Source organism: Cricetulus griseus, chromosome 2 (genome assembly GCF_003668045.3).
Source record: "Cricetulus griseus strain 17A/GY chromosome 2, alternate assembly CriGri-PICRH-1.0, whole genome shotgun sequence".
Taxonomy (NCBI): Eukaryota; Metazoa; Chordata; class Mammalia; order Rodentia; family Cricetidae; genus Cricetulus; species Cricetulus griseus.
The window spans coordinates 16,279,930-16,299,067 of NC_048595.1; the positions used below are offsets into that span (position 1 = coordinate 16,279,930).

Sequence of the window (19,138 nt, forward strand, 5' to 3'; positions counted from 1 at the left end):
TAACCAGTGCTCAACAGAGTCCTGTGTGCACCTGTCACAGGAGAGACCAGACTGCAGAAGAGTATGGGGCCTCAGTGGCAGAAAGAACAAGATACTGTCATTTGGCATTGTACCTTGACTCTAAAACTTGCCTGCTGGATTTTACTTTAATGACTAAGATGATTTACAGGGTTTTCTCTAAATATCAGTTCCATAGAGCCAACTTCCTTTTCTTCTCTTCTGTGATTTGTAAATGGATTTCTGGTGATTTCTGCTCCGGTTATTTGCATCTTTTCCTAGATAACTGCAAAGAATAGGCATAGCTCCCATGTGTTATTATGTTCCTCAAGTCCAGCCAATTGTGAGACTTTGCAAGGTTAGGGTTTGTGTATTTGCAAGGCTGATAGCCAAGTCAGACCTTTTGGTAAATTAAGTTCAAGCCATCTGGGGAAGTTTCTTGGCAGCCAGCTAGCTGACCTGTGCCAGGAGCGTTTTCCTGGATACATAGCGTCACTCAGTCTCTAGCAAAGTGCAGTAAGGCTCCTCAAATGGGAGCACTCCCATCAGGCTGGCTACTTCATCTCTCCTGGGAGAGACTTGGGGAGCCCAGAAACCCTGACAACCAGAGAAAGTGAGGCTGTAAGTGAGAACAGGGAGCCAGGAGCTGAGAGGACAGCGCAGTGGAGAAAGGCACGGACTCTAAGTCTGGTGACTTGAGCTTCATCCCGTGCGCCATATGTTCTAGTTCCCTTTCTGTTGCTGTCATAAAACACACTGACCAAAAGCAGCTAAGGAGGAGAGGGTTCATTTCATCTCACAGTCTGTCACTTAGAGAAAACAGTGAAGGAGCTAGAAAACTTGAGTTTTCAAATGCAGAAACTTGAAAGCAGAAACCATGGAGGAGCACTGCTTGCTGGCTTGCACACAGGTTTGTGCTTAGCTAGCCTTCTTGTATAGAGCCCAGTAGCAACTGCCTGAGGAAAGCTGCTGCTCACAGTGGGTCAGGCTCTCCTACATCAATTAACAATCAAGACAATTCCCCACAGAAATGCTCATTGGCCAGTCTGATCTGGGCAGACCCCCAACTGAGACCCCCTTTCTGCAGCACTCTAGGCTGTGACAGTTAACTAGGATATTGCATAAAGCTGAAAGGAAAGGACTCCACAGAGTTGTCCTCTCACTTCCACATATATGCTGTGACATCTCTCCACTCTCCAATAATAAATAAAATAATTTTTTAAAGGGCAGGGAGCCAGGCAGATCTGCATGTTTGAGCTGTGCCCAAAATTAATGACTCCTGTGCAGTCTTGGGCAAGTTCCCTTGCTGGATACCAATTTCCTCCACTGTAAACTGGAAATAGTAAACTTTCCATCTGATGGGGATGTTAGGGGAATTAAATAGGGTAGAAAACGCTCAGCATACACCAGGCGTTAGTCCTGTTCTCCTGGCATTGGCATTTGAAAGTTAAGGATCTGGAAAAGGACAGGTCTAATGGACTGGCCAAAAAACGATGTTTTAATTACCTCCTGCTTATCCCCTTGATGAGAGGGGTTCCTGTCCTAGGAGTCTGGAGCTAGCCCTACACAGAAAACCTGACAGTTAGAGGTCGAGAACAATGTGTGCTGTGCAGGAGCCCAGTAAGCACCAAGTGCACGTGGGAGGCAGGCGGCCTTAGTAGCACTTAGAAGATATGACTGGCTTCTCCAGCTACTTTGGGGGGCTGAAACTCACTTCTGAGGGACAACTAGGAGCTGCACGTATGTGGTCTCTGATAGGAAATTTGTTCTACTGAGTGACATGGAGCTGAATGAGGAGAGGGACTGGGGTCAGGTCCTTTGAAACCCTCCCAGTATTGCCAAATTCCAAGCAGCATGCAATATTGAGTTTTAAGTTCTGACAGCATAGAAGAGAACAGTGGCCTTGAATGCTGTGGCAGGCAGCTTTCAGGATCCCGCTAGTAGGCTGCCGAGAAGTTGAGCTGTGTGGAGAAGGGCAGATGCATTGTGTTTAGGAAAGAAATGCCACAGTAGGTCAGGTCTAGAGGCATGAGCCAAGATCTGATCACTGTACTTAGTTCTGCATGTATTTATGGCTTGTGTGTGCCATCGGTGATTCTTCAGAGGCCTACCCAGGTCCCAGTGACTTTCTTCACCTTAGGTAAGGAGCAGCTCACCCTGAAAGTGAACCTTGTTGGGTCTAGTTAGGTTGGCAGTGGCTGGGGAAGTGAGAGGATCTTGGAAGACCAGGTTGTTGGAATGCAGGCCAGAGGCGCTTGGGTTGGTGCCAACAGGCTGTGGAGCTGTTTGCCTAAGGCCAGCCTGGCTATAGAATTCTCTGTATTCTGTAGATTTATTCCTGTTCTTGTTTTGGCTAGAGCCAGTGCAAAAGGGAGGGATGTGTGAATGACTTGTAAGTTCATAGACATGCAATGTTGCTTTAATATAATTGAAAATAATTAGATATGAATGGGTGTGATTTGAAGTTAGGCCGTGGCAGACAGTACCTGTCTTCCCAGCAGGATCCGTGTCACCTGGAAATATTAGAAGTGCAGAATCTCAGGCTTCACACTAGAACTTCTGGGCCAGAATTTCCTTTGACAAGATCCCTGTGTGATTCTTGGGCACATTAAAGCCTGGAAAGTAGCTGTGGTGGATGAGAGGACTTGAGTTTCAAGTCAGACAGATGTTCGCTGCCGGTATTGACTGCCTGTGCCCTTGGGCTGTTACTTAACATCTCCACTGTCAGAGCTTGTTGTGAATGGAGTTTATTGCCTTACTGGGTTGTTAGTGTTAAAGAGCTTAAGAAGTGCTTAGAAAGGTAGTGTGGTACATCCTTATGGTGGCTATTAGCGATTCTTTGAAAAGTGACAGCCTCATATAAATTGGTAGAATATGAAAAAGAAAGAGCAGTCTGCTGTTAATACTGGAAGGAGGCATGACTTGGCAATTTAGAAAAATTGACCACAGATATAGTGGCACTGGAGAGGCCAGTATGGGTTGTATAAGAGCCTGTTTTAAGAAAACAAGAGCTGGGCCTGTTGCTCAGTGGTACAGCATTTGCTCAGTTAGCACCTAGAAAGCCCTTAGTTTAATCGCTAGAACCTTAACAAAGGAGTAAATGGAGAATGAAAGGGAAGACATGGTCTCCTGAGGTGCTGGGTGATATATATGGTGGGTCCCCTGACCAGTCTCCTGGGGGTGCCTGCATTAAGTAACCCGTAGTTGACAGCTCAGTTTGTGGGAGGAGAGTTGCCTGCAGAGGGGGTAGATGGCTAAGTTTTAGCAACTATTGTGGCCCTGCATTGTAGAGCACATAACCATGGCCTTGCCTGTTGAGGCCCAGATTTAAGTCAGGACTTGGCCCTAATTCATTAGCTCTTTGGCCCTTTCACAGGTTATTTAATATCTTGGTGCCTTAGTGTGCATCTGTACATGGGGTAAATGGGATTGGGTGCTGTAAATCCCAGTACACAAGCAAGCTATGTATCTATGCATCTTCTTGCTCAGGGATAGCCTCCCAAATCCCTGAAGGTGTGTGCTGGGCCTGGGCCAGCCCTTAGACCCTTCCGTGCTGGAGTTCTCTAGAGTTATTGTGGCTGCTTGCAATTCCCAGTGGCCTTTACCAAAGACCACTGGCCCATTGAGGTGTTGCTCTACATTTGGGGTTGAAACCAAAGAACACTAGCCTTTGGGGCAGAGTGATGATGATGGTGATGGTAACGTTAGAAACAATTCCATGTGAGAGAAACAACATGAACCTCGGAGTGGCCCAGGGAAATCTGCATTCCTTACACTGCAGCTCTGCCTATCAGGCGCTCCGTGTTAGAGAAGATACCAAATGACAGCTGCTTTTGAACTTGAGAAATCCAGGCCTGCTGAAAGCTACAGTTACCCTTTTCTAACCTCACCAATCCTCCTCGAATTCTCAGAAATAATTGCCAGGGCTTCTCTTTTAACTCGGCTGATTCCTCAGATACCTTACATTTTAAATCATCTTTTCGTGTGGAGCAATCCCCCATTTCTTGTCTCTGAGTGTGTGATCTTTGCTCTAATTATGTTGAGAGTGCCAGCTATTTCACCTGGCTCTGGTTGTTTGTGAGATACTAAATAGCCACAGGGTTAAGGCAGACTAGGATCAGAGAGCAGCTCAGCCTCTCAGGACCTCAGTTTCCTCCCTTGAAAAAGAGGAGATTGGACTAAGGTCATCTGGTCGGGTGACAGGAGTACGTGACAGATAAAGTAATGAACTCCTAGACCAGGAAAGCAATGGAAAAGACTCTCCAAGGTCCCTGGCTCTCTGGCTGCCAAAGAGCCCAGGGCCTGAGACAGAAAGCAAAACTGCAGAGGAGATGGGAATTATCACTAAAGCAATAAAGCAAGGGGTAGAATTAGTAGGGTACCCAAACTGACGATCCTTGACCAAGAATTGGAGTAGCTTTTCTCTCCTGCAGTAGAAATCCAGCCTTTAGACACCTGCAGGTGGCTACTAATAGACAATGTGGGTAGGATGTCAGGTCATCTGACCTTGCTGCTGGTCCCTCTCCTGGATCCACCCATCATCCCACCTCTCACTCTCACTCTGACTCAGTTTCACTCTTCCTGTTTTGGAGGCTCTACCCTTTGCTCTGTATCTGGTCACACCCACTGTGCTGCTGTCACATGGTGTATTGGAGGCCTGTGTCACTGGTGTCTGGTACAGTGCCGTGAGACCCCTTCAAGAAATGGGCCCAAGTGTCACCTCTGGCTAGTGTGTCTGATCTTTGTCCTTACCTGTTGTGATCACACCTAAGTGGCAATTACAGCTCCAACCTTTTCCTTTTCCTTTTCCTTTTCCTTTTCCTTTTCCTTTTCCTTTTCCTTTTCCTTTTCCTGGCTGCTCACTGGGGGCCATGCCCATCCATTCTCTTCTTCCCCTTCCTCTGTCTGGTCTCTTACAGACTGAGCCCATTTGAGAGCTCTGTTTTCAGTTTTGCCTGTGCTGGGTGGACCATGTGCTCCTTGTGGACAAGGGTCTTGGTTTATATTCAGCCTAGCTCCCACATAGCACCTAGCAGCATGCCAAGTAGATGGTGTGTGGTCTCCTGCGCCTAGACTCATGGGAAAATAAGTACAGGAGATCTGGTGCTCTTCTCTCTGGTAGTGGCAGCAGAGGTCTTCACTGGTGCCTTGCTGGGGAACTTGCCTGCGGCTGTGGAGGCAGAACTTTTTCAATTCTACAGTGTATTTGGACATTGGAATCTTCAGGGTTATTTCCTTCCCTGTCCCTTAAAGAGATGTCACCTTCCCTCCGAACAATGGCTTTGCACCCACTTCCCTTCTCTGGTTGGTGTTCTGTGGAACATAAGGGACCCGAGACTTCCAAATCTTTTTTGGAAGGAGTCAGGATAGAAATTTAAATAAATATTCTTTGTGCCCCTTTTAGAAAGCTGGCCTAGTTTTCTGCTTTGTGTTGAATTCCCATTTGTGTTTTGGGTCATTATACAGCACTTGGCTCAGCCAATTAAGTTTCTTCTGTCTGGTGTCTTTATTCTGAGTCAGTATAGCCTTTTCTTGAGGCTTTAAAGCACTCCTTTGAGGACCATCCTTCTTTCTGGAGTTCTTTCTTGTTGCTTAAACGTTTTCCCCATGGGACCTCTGACAGTTTCCCCAGCCTAGCAATTTCTGCAAGTGCTTTGTAACATACTTTATATTGCTCCTGTGTCAATCTTCAAGACTTAGAGATTTCAACACTCAGTGATCTGTTGTAAGTTTCTTTACCTCCCAAATCACACTGTAGTGAGTGTTCTATTCTCTCTCCATGGAACTTCCTGCAAAGGGAGTTAGACTGAAACAGAAGAGCATGTTGGAGCTGTGGCAAGTGTAGCTTAGCCTCTGGACTTTGTATTGCTCCCTCCCCCTAAGTTGCATCTGTGTGGCTCATCACACGCATTTACTTAGTAACAGAATTCTGTAGCAGAAAGTGTTCTGCAAAGGTTGTATAGGTTGTATAATTTGTTTATCAAGTGTAGCTTGGCCAGAGCTCTGGGCTCTCTGTAGCCCACATTCCCAGAGTGGTCTGCAAAGGCTGTATAGTTTGTTTCTTTCAAGACTGATACTTAAGCCAGAAGGTTAGTTTCAAAACTATTTAAACATTTCACAACCTCAGGGTAGTAAAAATAGCTCATTCATTAATACTTACTATACACAGCACTATTTTAAGTGTAGGTACACACAGGCACACACACACACACACACACACACACACACACACACACACACACTTTTAAGTACAGACATATACATGCATGCACACACACATATAGTTTTTAAAAGTTTAAGCAGAGGATACCTACTTCTTGACAAGAAAATTGTCACCTATTTACTTATTGTGATTACTAATACTTACACGGATTTATTGCTTCCAACATTTTTCTTTTTTTCTTCAAGACAGGGTTTCTCTATGTCTTTGGAAGCTGTCCTGGAACTCGCTCTTGTAGACCAGGCTGGTCTCAAACTCACAGAGAACCAGCCTTTGCCTCCCAGGTGCTGGGACTAAAGGCGTGCGCCACCAATGCCCAGCTTATTGCTTACATCTTAATTTGTTTCTATTTAGTATACTTCCCTTGCTTACCTTTTCCCTCATTTACTACTGAATTAGTCATGTTTTCCTTATTCTTTTTTATACCTCTGGTTTATACATTCCTCCCTTCTTTCTGTCCATTGTTAAGGGATCAGACCAAGGGTCTCATGCAAGGGACTTCCTTACCTCTGAGCCATCCCTAGCCTTAGCCTTTATTTTTTCATGTCACCAAGTGCTTAATAAGCCAGTGATATTTGGGGCATCTTCTTACAGAAAATGAATCTAGTCTCACTTCTCTTAGCTCCCATGTTGCTGATCTTTAATTCCCAGAGTCAGTGGTTGGTGTCTGAGACTATACCCCTCAGCATCAGCGGTTTGTCTTGTTTGTTTTTGGAGATGGGTCTCACTGTGTTGTCCAGATTGGTCTTGAACTCAGAAGTTCAGCTTCAGCCTCCTGGTAGCTGGGGTTGTAGGTGTGTTAGTGATCTTAAGTATTCTATGCTTAAAATTAGTTTTAGGGGGTGGAGCAGACAGGATCTCACTGTGTGGCCCTGGATGGTCTGAAATTTGATTTCTAGACCAGGCTGGCTGTGAACTCACAGAGATCCACTTGTCTCTGCTTCCTAGGTGCTAGGATCAAAAGTATGAAGCACCATGCCCAGTCTGTATTTGATGAAATTTGCTTGTAAAACCCAACTCATGGGGTGGGGGTGGGGATAATTCAGTGGTGGCCCTGATTTCTATGCCTGGCACTCTAAAAGAGAAAGCAGTAGGAATTACCACTGTGCAAAAAAAGGATGTAGAGCATCTCCATTCTGCCAGAGTTCTCCCATGTTTCTCACTCCTGATACCACCACCTGATTTTATCAGCTTTGCCTACATTTGTATCTCGTATGCAGGACCATCCAGATGCTCTTTTGTGTCTGCTTTCTCTGGCAGTTTCTTTAAAATTCATCCATGGTGTTGTATAGACAGGAGCCTCTTCTTCCACTGTATAAATTGTGCAGTTTCATAAATGGTTATTTTACATTTTCACCAACAGAAGAGTTTCTGATTCTCAGTACTGTCAACGTTTCTTACTTAGCTGAGCTGGGAGCTTTGTGCTTTCTTTGCTGCTGTTGTTTGTCTTACTTTATCTCTTTTCTCTGATTCGTTTTCCCTCACAACAGCTCTGTCACTGATGGTCTCCTAGTCTCACACTTTGAGGCTCCTCTCACATGGCTCTTTATCATCTTTATCATGCTTGGTTTATAGGCCTATCCCTGCTTCTCCATCTCTTTTGACACCATTACCATGATTGGGAGGTCAGTGATGTGTCTGCCATTCTCATCATGCCATTTTGTTTGCTTAAAATTCTTTCTGTATTAATTAATATTTTGAAATTTTTATTCTAAAGACATATGTCTAGCTGTAATTTTATTTACTTATTTTGAGAGGTTGCTCTGTGCCCATGTATGTTCTTAGCAATGTGGTGGAAACCAAGGAGTGTTGTCGGTACCCTGCTCTATCACTTGACTTATTCTCCAGAGACAGGTCTCTCATCGAATCTGGAGCTTGCCACGTGGGTTAGGGTAACAGAATTTGTCTGTCTCTGCCATCCCATCTCTCAACGCTGGCATCATAGGCACACATGGCCATGCCCAGCTTTTACATGAGAGCTATTTTCCCAGCGCTGTCTTTAATTTTAGAAAATTCTCAGAAATGATATATTTCCCTAAATGTCCTCGGCACGTCTCTATCTAGAATGCCCACCAGATGCCTGTCAGGCTTGGAATTCTTTCTTCTACAGTCTTAGCTTTCCTCTTTGGTTTCCTGTCCTTTTAACTCTTCTGTCTATTGTGAGCAGTTGTCTCAGATTTCTCTTCAAGTGAGTACCTTTCTCTTCAGCTCCGTCTAATCTAATAAGCAGTGAATGGATTTCTGTGACTAATTCGATACCTCCGTGTGTGTGTGTGTGTGTGTGTGTGTGTGTGTGTGGGAGTGTGTGTGTGTGTGTGTGTGTGTGTGTGTGTGTCTGTGTCTGTGTCTGTGTGACTGTATGTGTGTTCTGTGTGTGGTCTTGACTGATACATAATATCCTTTGATGTGTTTGTAACATGTGTTCATGGTATTGCCTGCTGTGTCTCATCCTGCTGGTTTGGTTTTTATTTTTAATCACTACTGGGTATTGAAGATCTGCCCATGTCTATGTCTCAGTGACAGGATGTCTTCCTGTCTGGTGGCCTATCTTCCGTGGTGTACACCTTGCAGTTCTAGTCTCTCGGTCTTGAACATTCCAAATGCCTTCCATCTCTCTACCGCAGACAATTCAGTGAGTGCTGTTTTCTAACACCCCTACCCCCAGAAAGACTTTCTCTGTGTAACAGCTGTTCTGGAACTCGCTTTGTAGACCAGGCTAGCCTTGAACTCAGAGATCCATCTGCCTCTGCCTCTCAAGTGCTGGGATTAAAGGCGTGCGCCACCACCAGCCAGCTAGTGCTGTTTCTTCTTTTTTTTGGGGGGGGGGTTTCGAGACAAGGTTTCTCTGTGGTTTTGGAGGCTGTCCTGGAACTAGCTCTTATAGACCAGGCTGGTCTCGAACTCACAGAGATCCACCTGCCTCTGCCTCCTGAGTGCTGGGACTAAAGGCGTGCTCCACTACCACCCGGCCAGTGCTGTTTCTTAATGGGCCTGTGTGTGCATAGGAGAATGTTTCCCAGTCTGCAAGGCATATGTGTGCTGCCTGTCTCCTGAACTCTTTATCAGATCTCCTTCCCAGAACAGCTGTATGAATTACATACCCACCGGTGATAATCTAAACCCAGATTCTGCTGCGGGTTTCTGTTTGACCTTGAAGAAATTGACCAACTTCTCTGGGCCTCAGTCTTCTCATCACTAAAGATCATAGTATTAGTATGTGCTTTGAAGAAGGGATCGTGTCAGTGTCTGCCTCCTTAAGTGTTCTGAGGATAAAATGAGCTAATAAACAAAATGAATCATTATTTTGTAATAACACCATCACTGCCTGTGAATCACTTTGCTTGCCCCTTCCCCTTCAGATTTCAAATTTTTTCTCTAAGATTATATTTTCTAGTTATAAATTCCTTGATGCCTTTAAACTTTGCAGATGTTATCTCCCTTTTGTGAACTTTGTGGAGAGCTCTGTTGATATCTATACTCAATATGAACCTCCTGTTTCTTGTAGGGCACTATTTAAGAAGTCTTTTCTTACCCCCACTTCAAAGGTCCTCTCTGAAACTTTCTTCTGTTACCCTGTATACAGTTGCCTTGCTTGTCTGCGTTTCTCACATGGTCTGGGGTGGCGAGCATCCTTTCTGGGTTTTTCTATTTCTCTGTGTGAGTCTCTTTGCTTTGGATTATGAAAGTTTCCCAGTATCTTCTGATGCATACCAGAGATGAGTTTTTGTGGTAATTTCTCAGATTGCGATTCCTATAAGACACAGAATGCTGGCTGTGCTTGTGTGGCACTGCCTGTGTGTGGTTCTCTGCATCAGGTCTAGATGAGTAGCTGCTGCTGTCTACTTCCTGGTGCTCAGCACTGCTTTAGCATGGGGGATGGGCCTGAGCCCTGGGCTTCATGCCGGTCTCAGTTCTTGCTCCCTGTCTTCTGCCTGCTGGAAGTCTCATCTCTTGCCTGTATTACTGCAGCGCCCTTCAAGTCCAGGGCCCGTGCATGAGCTTGAATCCCCCATGGGGCCACTGGTCTCAACTCCCACTTACTATTCTAGCTTTGATTTTGATGTCTCTTTCATTTTCAGGTGCCTGGGGAATTTTTTTTTTAACTTGTCTATGTATTCTATGTATTTTAAAAGCATTTTTGTGGGTTTTATCTAGCATTTCTGTGTCTGTAGTGATAGAAAAGATGACTTTATACCACCTCAGTGTGCTTTTTTTTTTTTTTTTTTGCCAAAGGTCTATTCTGAAATTAGCATTCCTGTTACTTTTAGTATTTTTTTTTACTTTTAATATTATCAGCTTATGCATTCATTGAGTAGCCTTTGCCTGTCCTTGACTGTTCTTGGCCATAACTACCTCCATTCTCTTTTATTGTTCAGCTTAGGATCCGGGTTCAATTCCCGTCACCTACATGGTGGCTCACAACTGCAGTTCCAGAGGATTCCATATTCTCTTCTGGCCTCCATGGGCACTGCAGGCATGTGGTACACTTACATACATGCAGGCAAAACACCCATTCAAATAGCATAAATATAAATAAAAATGTGTTACTGTTCTTAAGAGATCCTGCAAGTTGATTTGATTTGTCTTTACTCTGCCCAACTTAATACATTATTATTCTTGTTGGTAAAAATACTAGTTTGGCCATAAGATCCCATAGGCAATGCTTAAATTTTTTTAAATTCTGCAGCTTTTTTCTTCTGCTACAAGTACCATGAGATGATACAAATTCCCATGCTGTTCATGCTGCGGCGGCTGTCACTTCAGTCACTCAGCCCTGGGGACTGTCCATGCATTTAGAAACACACAGGACTTTTCTCCTTTACGGCTTTTGTGCAGCCCTGGCTGGCCTAACAGTTGGTATAGACTTGGGTGATCCCCTACCTTCTCACTGCCTGGGTTGCAGGCATGAAGCACCACAGACAGCCATGTACCTTTATAGAACATAGATGTTAACATAGCCTGTACCCCAATGGTAGGGCTAAATGCTCATGGTGGTCCTTCTGAAGAAACTGAAACAATTGTACGAATTAACAAATGCCAGCCACCATGGCATGGATGACGTGTGGATGGCCAGAAGTGGAAATGACTTTGTACCTGTTTTTAGATTTACTCTGTGTGCTAGTATTTTGGCTACATCTGTGTCTGTGTGCCTTGTTTGTATCTGGTGCCCGTGGAAGCCAGGAGAGGGCATCATGCCTCTGGGACTGGAGTTACAGGTGGATCTAAGTCACCGTGAGGGTGCTGGTGGAGCTCCAGGAAGGAGAGCTCAGGAAAGTGCTCAGGGTACCCTGTGACTGGGTGCCTGGTACCCTGGGTCCTTGTTCTCTGTCAGTTGATCATCAGTGTCTGTCTGGCACCCATCTTAGGGAGACAGTGGTCTCTTCTCTAATCAAGGCTTTCCGTCATTCAGCTTATTATGAGGATGGTGGTGCATTATCAGCCCTTCATGTGCACAGTGGAGCCTGGACTCCAAATATGTTTGTTTCTGCTTTTATGTGTCTGTTTCAGGTATCAGGAAAAATAAAACTAGTGCTGGGTAAAAAGAGAGTCAGCCATGATTGTTTAAAAAGACAGCTACTATTTCCCTCTCTTCTTATAAAGAAGAGTTTTCTCTACCCTTCCCTTGCTTTCTGGAGATGCTATAATTTTATCAACACTATAGAATCCACAAACCCAAACCTGAGCTATACCCTCACTTCCAGTTTCCTCCAGTGTCATGTGGACCTTCCTGTCAGCACCCTGCTTACTGACACTAGGGACCTGGGGTATTGTTTCTCTCTTCCTTCATGCCCTTCAGTTCCTAAATCACTAGGACTCTCCCCTTTCTGTCTCCACCTCTGCTGAAGACCCTCATTGGTTTGTTTGGATCTCCTTTGATGATAGAGTCTGCCTTTTAAATTATCTTCCTTAAATTCTGTAGACACACTACTGAAGCCAGGCATGGTGGCGTACACCTTTAATCCTAGCACTGGGGAGGCAGAGGCAGGTGAATCTCTGTGAGTTTGAGGCCAGCCTGGTCTACCAAGCGAGTTCCAGGACAAACCCCCTCCCCCCCCCCCCCCCCCGGCTACATAGAAAAACCAAAAAACCAAAAAGGAGGAGGAAGAGAAGCAGCAGCAACAGCAGCACTACTAAAACAACATACTTAAAGTACATCTCTGACCATGTGACTTTCCACTACAAAAACCTTTGCCTTTAAGAGCACCCAGGTTCTTCCATGTGGCCTATTCATCACTCTGTGCCTCTCCAGACCCATCTCTTGACTCTCCCAGCCCCCTACTTTATATTCTACCACCACTCCCCCACCCCAGTGTTGCTCCTGACCAAAAGGATGCTTTCTTACCTGTGTGCCTTCTGCAGGCTGCCCTGCACACACTGTCTTAGCCCCCAGCCCTTCTTACTTCCTCATCTTTTAAGATGCAGGTCGGGGAGCTGGAGAGATGGCTCGGTGTGTAAACATGCTTACCACACAACATGAGGACCTGAGTTTAAATCTCCAGAATGTACATAAAAGTTGAATATGTAGCATAATAAGTACTTCTATGGAGAGATTGAAGGTGGAGACAGTGAAATACCCGGAAACTCGTGGGCCAAGTAAACTGACATCAGCATTCACCCACATGAATACAAACACACACACACATACACACACACACACACACACACACACACACACACACACACACACACCTACCTGCAAATCAGCCAGTTCTCTTCTTCCAAGTTTTACTCCAACTTCTGGACTCCTCTTTCCAAAGTTAGGTTGTTATGTGCATATTGAAATCCCTATCATTACATTTCCCTCTAATGGTGTTTTATTCTACCAGGTCACCAGCAATATGTATGCAAGGCAGCATTTTAAGCATCCACAGACAGCAGCTAGTAAAGATCCTCTCCCAGTAATACTTAGGTATTATCTAGGAGACCGGTAAGGCACAACCAGAGCACCATACACCAGTGGGTGATGCATGATAGGTGAAAGCAGGGCAGGGTGATGTGAGAGCAGTGACGTGGGCCATGTGTTCTTACCTGGAAATGGTCTATCTAGACAGGAAATATTTTGGATATATTGGTATTTGGAACATCTGCCTTCAGGGACTTAAAGGCAGGCCCCTAAATATAAACATAGTACTCAAATAAATAAAAAAAAAGTATAATCTTTATACTTTGGAAGGCAGAGGCAGGAAGACCATGAGTTCCAGACCAATTTGGGCTATATAAAGAAAGACATTGTCTCAAAAAAAAAAAAATAGAAAAGAAAGAAAGAAATAGTTTCTGATTCCAAAGCATTTCAGATTACAAATGCACCACCTATGTGGCCCTTGCTGGTGGAGGTGAGAGAGCCAGCCTGGCAGGGATGTGAGGGACCCAATGGCCTAAGTGTACCTCATATGCTCCTAGGTCAGCACGGAAGACAGTATGCACTTAGAGCTGAGGGCGGAGGAGAAGAATGTAAAGGCGGTTAGGCAGCCAGTGTCAGCTGGATTATGAAGGGCTGGTGCAGTTCATTATGAAAACCTTGACTTTGATCTGACACCAAAGCCATTTAAGGCATTTGTGCAAAGAAATGCCAGGCTCTGACTGTGTGCTAAATAGACCACTCTGGCTGTTGAATAGAAGTGGGGCAGACAGAGGCGTGGAGATCAGCTATGAGATTATTGTAGAAATTTTGATAAATGGGGATGGTGGCTTAGACTGGCCATGAAGGAATAAGAGGTACTAGGATTTGCATATATTTCAGGTAGAGCCAGTTTGGGGTTTGAAGGATTAGATCTAGTATATGAGGAAACACAGGCATTGGGGTTAACTATTGATTTGTTTGTTTGTTTGTTTTATTGCATATCTATGAGTATTTGATCTGCATGAATGTCTGTGTGCCACGTGCCTTGGAAGCCAAAAGAGGGCACCAGATCCTTTGGAACTGATGTTTGGAACAGACAGTTGTGAGCTGCCACATAGGTGCTGGGAATCGAACCTGGTTCTTCTAGAAGAACAGCCAGTGCTCTTAACTACTGAGCCATCTCTAGTCCATTATAAGGTTTTGGTGTGAGCTGTTAGGATAGGATTTCTGGGAAATGGGGAAGATGGCATGGAGCTTTAGAGACATAAAGTTTCAAAAGCCTTTTAGGTTTCCAGTTGGAGACATTGAAAAAAGAACACCAGGAAGCTGGTATACCAGATGTTGGAAGTGTACACCAGGAATTTAGAGGAGGCTTGAGCTGGAGAACTGATGAGGAATGCCCAGCAAAGGAATCAGGGGAGCCTGGCCAGTGAGTCAGTGGAAGCATGAACCAAATGACAAGTGTGTACAAGGGTGATGATCCTTGCCCAGTGCTATGACAGCTTGAGTACTGGGACATTCTATTTCCAGTCTGTGTCTATATGTCTGTCCCTCCTGCTGGCCAGCACTCCTAGGGGGCAGGAGTGGCATACAGCAGAGCAATTACAGCTTCCAGATCAGCCTGTAGTGATGACAGGCCCTTCCTTCCATAACTGGTTTTCGCTCAGCTACTCTGTGGAATGGGGAAGGAAATGACTCCTCTGAAGTTACCATGAGGAGCAAGTGAGACCATACACGCAGGACACTAAGCATGGTCCCTGGCCCTAACCAATCACATGGGATTATTACTATAATTATTGCTAACTCATGAGTCCTGGGGCCCTGGCCCTCCCTATTGAGCCACCCTGAATGAATAAAGTGGGCTGCAAATGAGTGAATCCTTTGGCTTGTTGAGCATCTCCCACTAGGCCTTTCCTGAATGCCTGTTTGTTTGATGTAGTTCTTTGTGGGTCTCTCTAGGGCTGATCCTCGCTAGGTGGCATCTGGAGGGAAAGAGAAAGGAGTCAATGAAGGAGCCACACCATGGAACTCCCCAACTACAGCCAGCAGCTGCTGCTGCAGCTCTACGCCCTGTGCAAGGAGCAGCGGTTCTGTGATTGCACTATTTCCATCGGCAACATCTACTTCAGGGCCCATAAGCTCGTCCTGGCGGCGGCCAGCCTCCTGTTTAAAACCTTGCTGGATAGCACAGATGCCATCTCCATTGACGCATCTGTGGTGAGCCCTGAGGAGTTTGCCCTCTTGCTAGAAATGACATATACCGGCAAGCTCCCTGTGGGCAAGCACAACTTCTCTAAGATCATCTCCTTAGCAGATAGCCTGCAGATGTTTGACGTGGCTGTTGGTTGTAAAAATCTTCTGACCAACCTTGTGAACTGCTCTGTCCAGAGTCAGGTGGTAAGGGATATCTCAGTGCTGTCCTCAGAGGCATGTGGCAAGGATTCAGAGAAGCCTCAAGTAGAAGTCATTTCTTCTGATGGCCCTGGGGAGCCCTCTTCTTCACTGGAAGTTTCTACCACGACAGCAGGCCCTGAGAAAGCCAAGACCCAGGACATAATTCACGTGGCTACCCAAGAGATAAATTCAGATCCTCCCATCGTCCAGGTGGCTGCAGAGATCACAGGGGTAACACCTCATACAGCTGAAGTATGTTCCCTTTCTCCTGTTGGACAGATCTCAAGTGAGGCAAAGGAAGCCAACACAGAAACAGGTAACAATCATTTGATTTTGTATTTCATTTCATCTAAATTTATATTTAATTGAAATTCATACTTCTATTGTCAATTACAGTATTTGGTGGGTTTTCTTTTTTAAATTCTTTGTTTTGTTGTTGATATTTTGAGGCCAAGTCCCTCTATAGAGCCCCAGCTGGCTTTGAACCATGAAGACCAGGTTGGCCTCTAACTCATGGCAATCCTCCTGCCACTACCTACCAAGTGCTGGGATTACAAGCATGTATCACCATGCTCTGCAGATTTTTTGTTTCACTGATAGTTTGCCAGAGGTCACCATTAGGAAGGAGAACACAATTTATTGCGGCCTCTCACTAGGCTCTTCTCTTAAAACTGTCTGGTGTTTTGGTATTGAAAGTTGAAGTGAGCACAGAGCAGAAAGGCAATGTCCAGCAGTGTCCAGCTTCCCAGAGCTCGCCAGGGCGGTCACCAGACAGATGATGTATGGAGAAAAAGCCTGGAAATGCTGGCGTCCTGCTTATCTATCCATCATGTGCTAGGCAGGGCAGTCTCGGACTAATGATCCTCATCTGAAATGCTTTTTCATCATTTCAAGTAATAAAGCCCTGTTCTGTTCATTCTGCTCTTCACTCAGAGTATGAGAGGAAGCAGAACCAGCTGAATTTCCTGCTAGAACATGAAAGTGTCTTCTCAAATGCAGTCTTGCTCACCCAGGACATATTGAGAAGACTGGAAGAATGCTCAGAGATTAAAGGCCCTCAGAAGGAGGTAGGTGCCTCTGAGCATCATTTTTCTAGGTTCAACATCTCAGGAATCCACGTCGGTGTCCCTCACAGGGCAGAAATAGAAAAATGCAAAACACCTAGGGTTTTACTTTTCCTAATGAAAGGACCTCCCTCCCTTCCCAAAAGAAGGTTCTTGAAAGACTGCTAAGCAGTATACTTCCAAAAGGAAGTTGTATTGTGATCCCCATGAGAAACCAACTTTTTTTTAATAATTTAATAATTTTTTTGTTTTTTTTGTTTTTTTTTTTTTTTGAGACAGGGCCTTGTTCTGTAACCCAGACTGGCCTTGAACATCCCCTGCTTTAGCCTCCAAGTGCTGGGATTTCAGGTTTGCACCATGGTGCCTTCTTCCAAGCTTTCTTTTGGGCCACCAACCAGCTCCCAAATCATGACACAAATTAGTTATGAATGCTCTCTCTCTCCCTCCCTCCCTCCCTCCCTCCCTCCCTCCCTCCCTCCTCCCCTCCCTCCCTCCCTCCCCCCAGAAGCTCAGGCCTCCAGGATCTCAGCCCAGGACCGCGGTCACCCCAATCACCAGGCGAAGGCTAAAGCTTGATGCAGACTTCATGAGGCTTTATTATAGTTGTTTAACAAGCTAACCCCATTTTAGCTCGGGTCTTTCATCCACCCACCATGGTGGATGGCTAGGAAAGGCAGCTCGAAGAGTCTGCATAGAGATCTTATAGGGCAGCATAAGGGGAGTGTCTAGGGGTACCCACAGGCTCAGGATTGGTGTGCCTCCAGGCTTGGAGGGCTTGCCCTGGGTTGATTGGTCAACTGGTTGTTATGGCCATAGGCCCTCCCAGGGTGGTTGCTATGCTGTGTGCGTCATTGCTGTGCACTTGTCCGTAAAGCACACCCAGGGCCATAAAGCATAGCACCACCAGCTAACTTCTGATTGGTTCCTTGCTACAAGGCAGGCATCTGACCTCCTAGTGACTAAGGCAAGGTCAGACAAGGACATGTTCGGCTGTTATGGCTGCTGAAATGGGGAGCTGGTCCCTTCACTTCCTTCCTTCCATCCATCCATCCATCCATCCATCCATCCATCCATCCATCCATCAAAACAATAGTAGACATTTGTTTTTTTTTAATCTCATCTAATCCTCACAAAAATTATGGATCTATTTTTTTGTCTTGTTTTATGGCTGAGAATACAAAGAGGTAAAATAGCCTGGTAAAGGCATAGAGCCCATAAGAACTCAGCCAGAATGATAATCCAAGGATTCTGACTGTATGTGTGGTCTTGAGGATAGAGCCCGGGCCTACCTCATGTGCATAAAGTAAGCACTTTATCTCGGAGTACACCCTCAGCTGGAATTCTGACATTAGAGAGCTGCACACTGCTGAGTTACCCTGATTCCAGCAGGTGGAAGAGACCCATGTGTGTAAACACGCTAGGAATCTCCTGACAGGAAGCTGCCAGATGGTTGTCATGCTGTTTCTTAGCTGCCCTTTTCTGTTTTAAGGCAACTGAGACCCATCCACACCTGTGCTCTGCACACCTGACCCTGCAGGGTTCACTCCACAGGCACTTAGAAGCCAGCCTGCTTCCTCAGGGGAACCTGCTGGGAGCTAGGCAGGGAACCCTCCAGCAGGCTGACCCGTCTGGTGGGAATGCGGGTCCCCTGCTGCTATAGGCTTGTTGACTGCTAATTCTGTCAGTAAATGCCTATCAGCATTCCATTGTTTGCCTGGCTCATGTAGGTTATATTTTAGAAAACATTGAAGATTTAGTATTGATTTTAACCATATTAGTAAATAGTTAGCCATGGTCATAAATCTCTGCCTTGAGAGCAATACTTTTTACATGGCTGGGTAACCCTGATGTCTCTCTGGCGGTGAGGGGATTCAAGTTGTAAATCCTTTAGTTGCTCTGAAGAACATTATGGTTTTATATTTTCTGTACTTGCGTGTTCTCTTTTGTTACCTTGGTAACTCCTAGGAACACCTCTTCATTTCCTCCCTTAGGGCTTTCTCCACTTCCCTGGGAACATCACTCCTTAGATCAACAGTGTTCAGATTAGTAATACTTGCATATGTTTGAATTGTGCCCTTTTTGGTTAACACTGTGCCTAAAAATGCTCCTTGTAGGAGCCAGAGAAATGGCCCAGTGGTTAAAAGCACTCCCTACTTTGCAGAGGACTTGGGTTCAGTTCCTAGCACCCACATGGAGGCTCACAACCATCCATAACTAGTCTCTGTGGATGCTATGCACAAACACTATGTGTATACATGCATGCCGCCAGAACACTCACACACACATAAAAGAAAAATAAATTATAAAAAATGTATCTTTTATGTGGATCTGTTCAACACTTCCTTTTTTTCTGTTTTAATTCTTGTTCTAATCTTCTGATGGCAGTAACTTTAAGAGTGCTTTAGAAGAGCCCTGAGTCACTGCTGGGGATCATTACAGGCTTATGTTATTTCTTCCTCCATTTTAGAGGTCAGAGTACCAGCTTTAAAAATCAATTGGTGGCTGTATTTTAAACTGCTATAGCCCATAATACATCTTTTGACTTGAGAAAGCAAAAGGAAACAATCTTTAAGAACATAAGGTTAAATTAAATATAAGGACAGAGGATGTAGCTCACGGTAC

The 19,138-nt window shown here is 45.2% G+C and overlaps 1 protein-coding gene across 5 annotated transcripts in view; it reads left to right on the top strand.

Moving 5' to 3' along the window:
• Zbtb40 (zinc finger and BTB domain containing 40) overlaps positions 1-19,138 on the top strand; it is a 72,555-nt gene that overhangs the window by 15,696 nt on the left and 37,721 nt on the right. For all 5 annotated transcript variants that reach the window (XM_027399753.2, XM_027399750.2, XM_027399752.2 and 2 more), the window contains exons 2-3: positions 15,018-15,768; positions 16,386-16,519. In XM_027399753.2, the coding sequence (XP_027255554.1) occupies positions 15,081-15,768; positions 16,386-16,519 (822 nt within the window). In that variant the 5' untranslated portion in view covers positions 15,018-15,080. The remainder of the gene's footprint in view (positions 1-15,017; positions 15,769-16,385; positions 16,520-19,138) is intronic.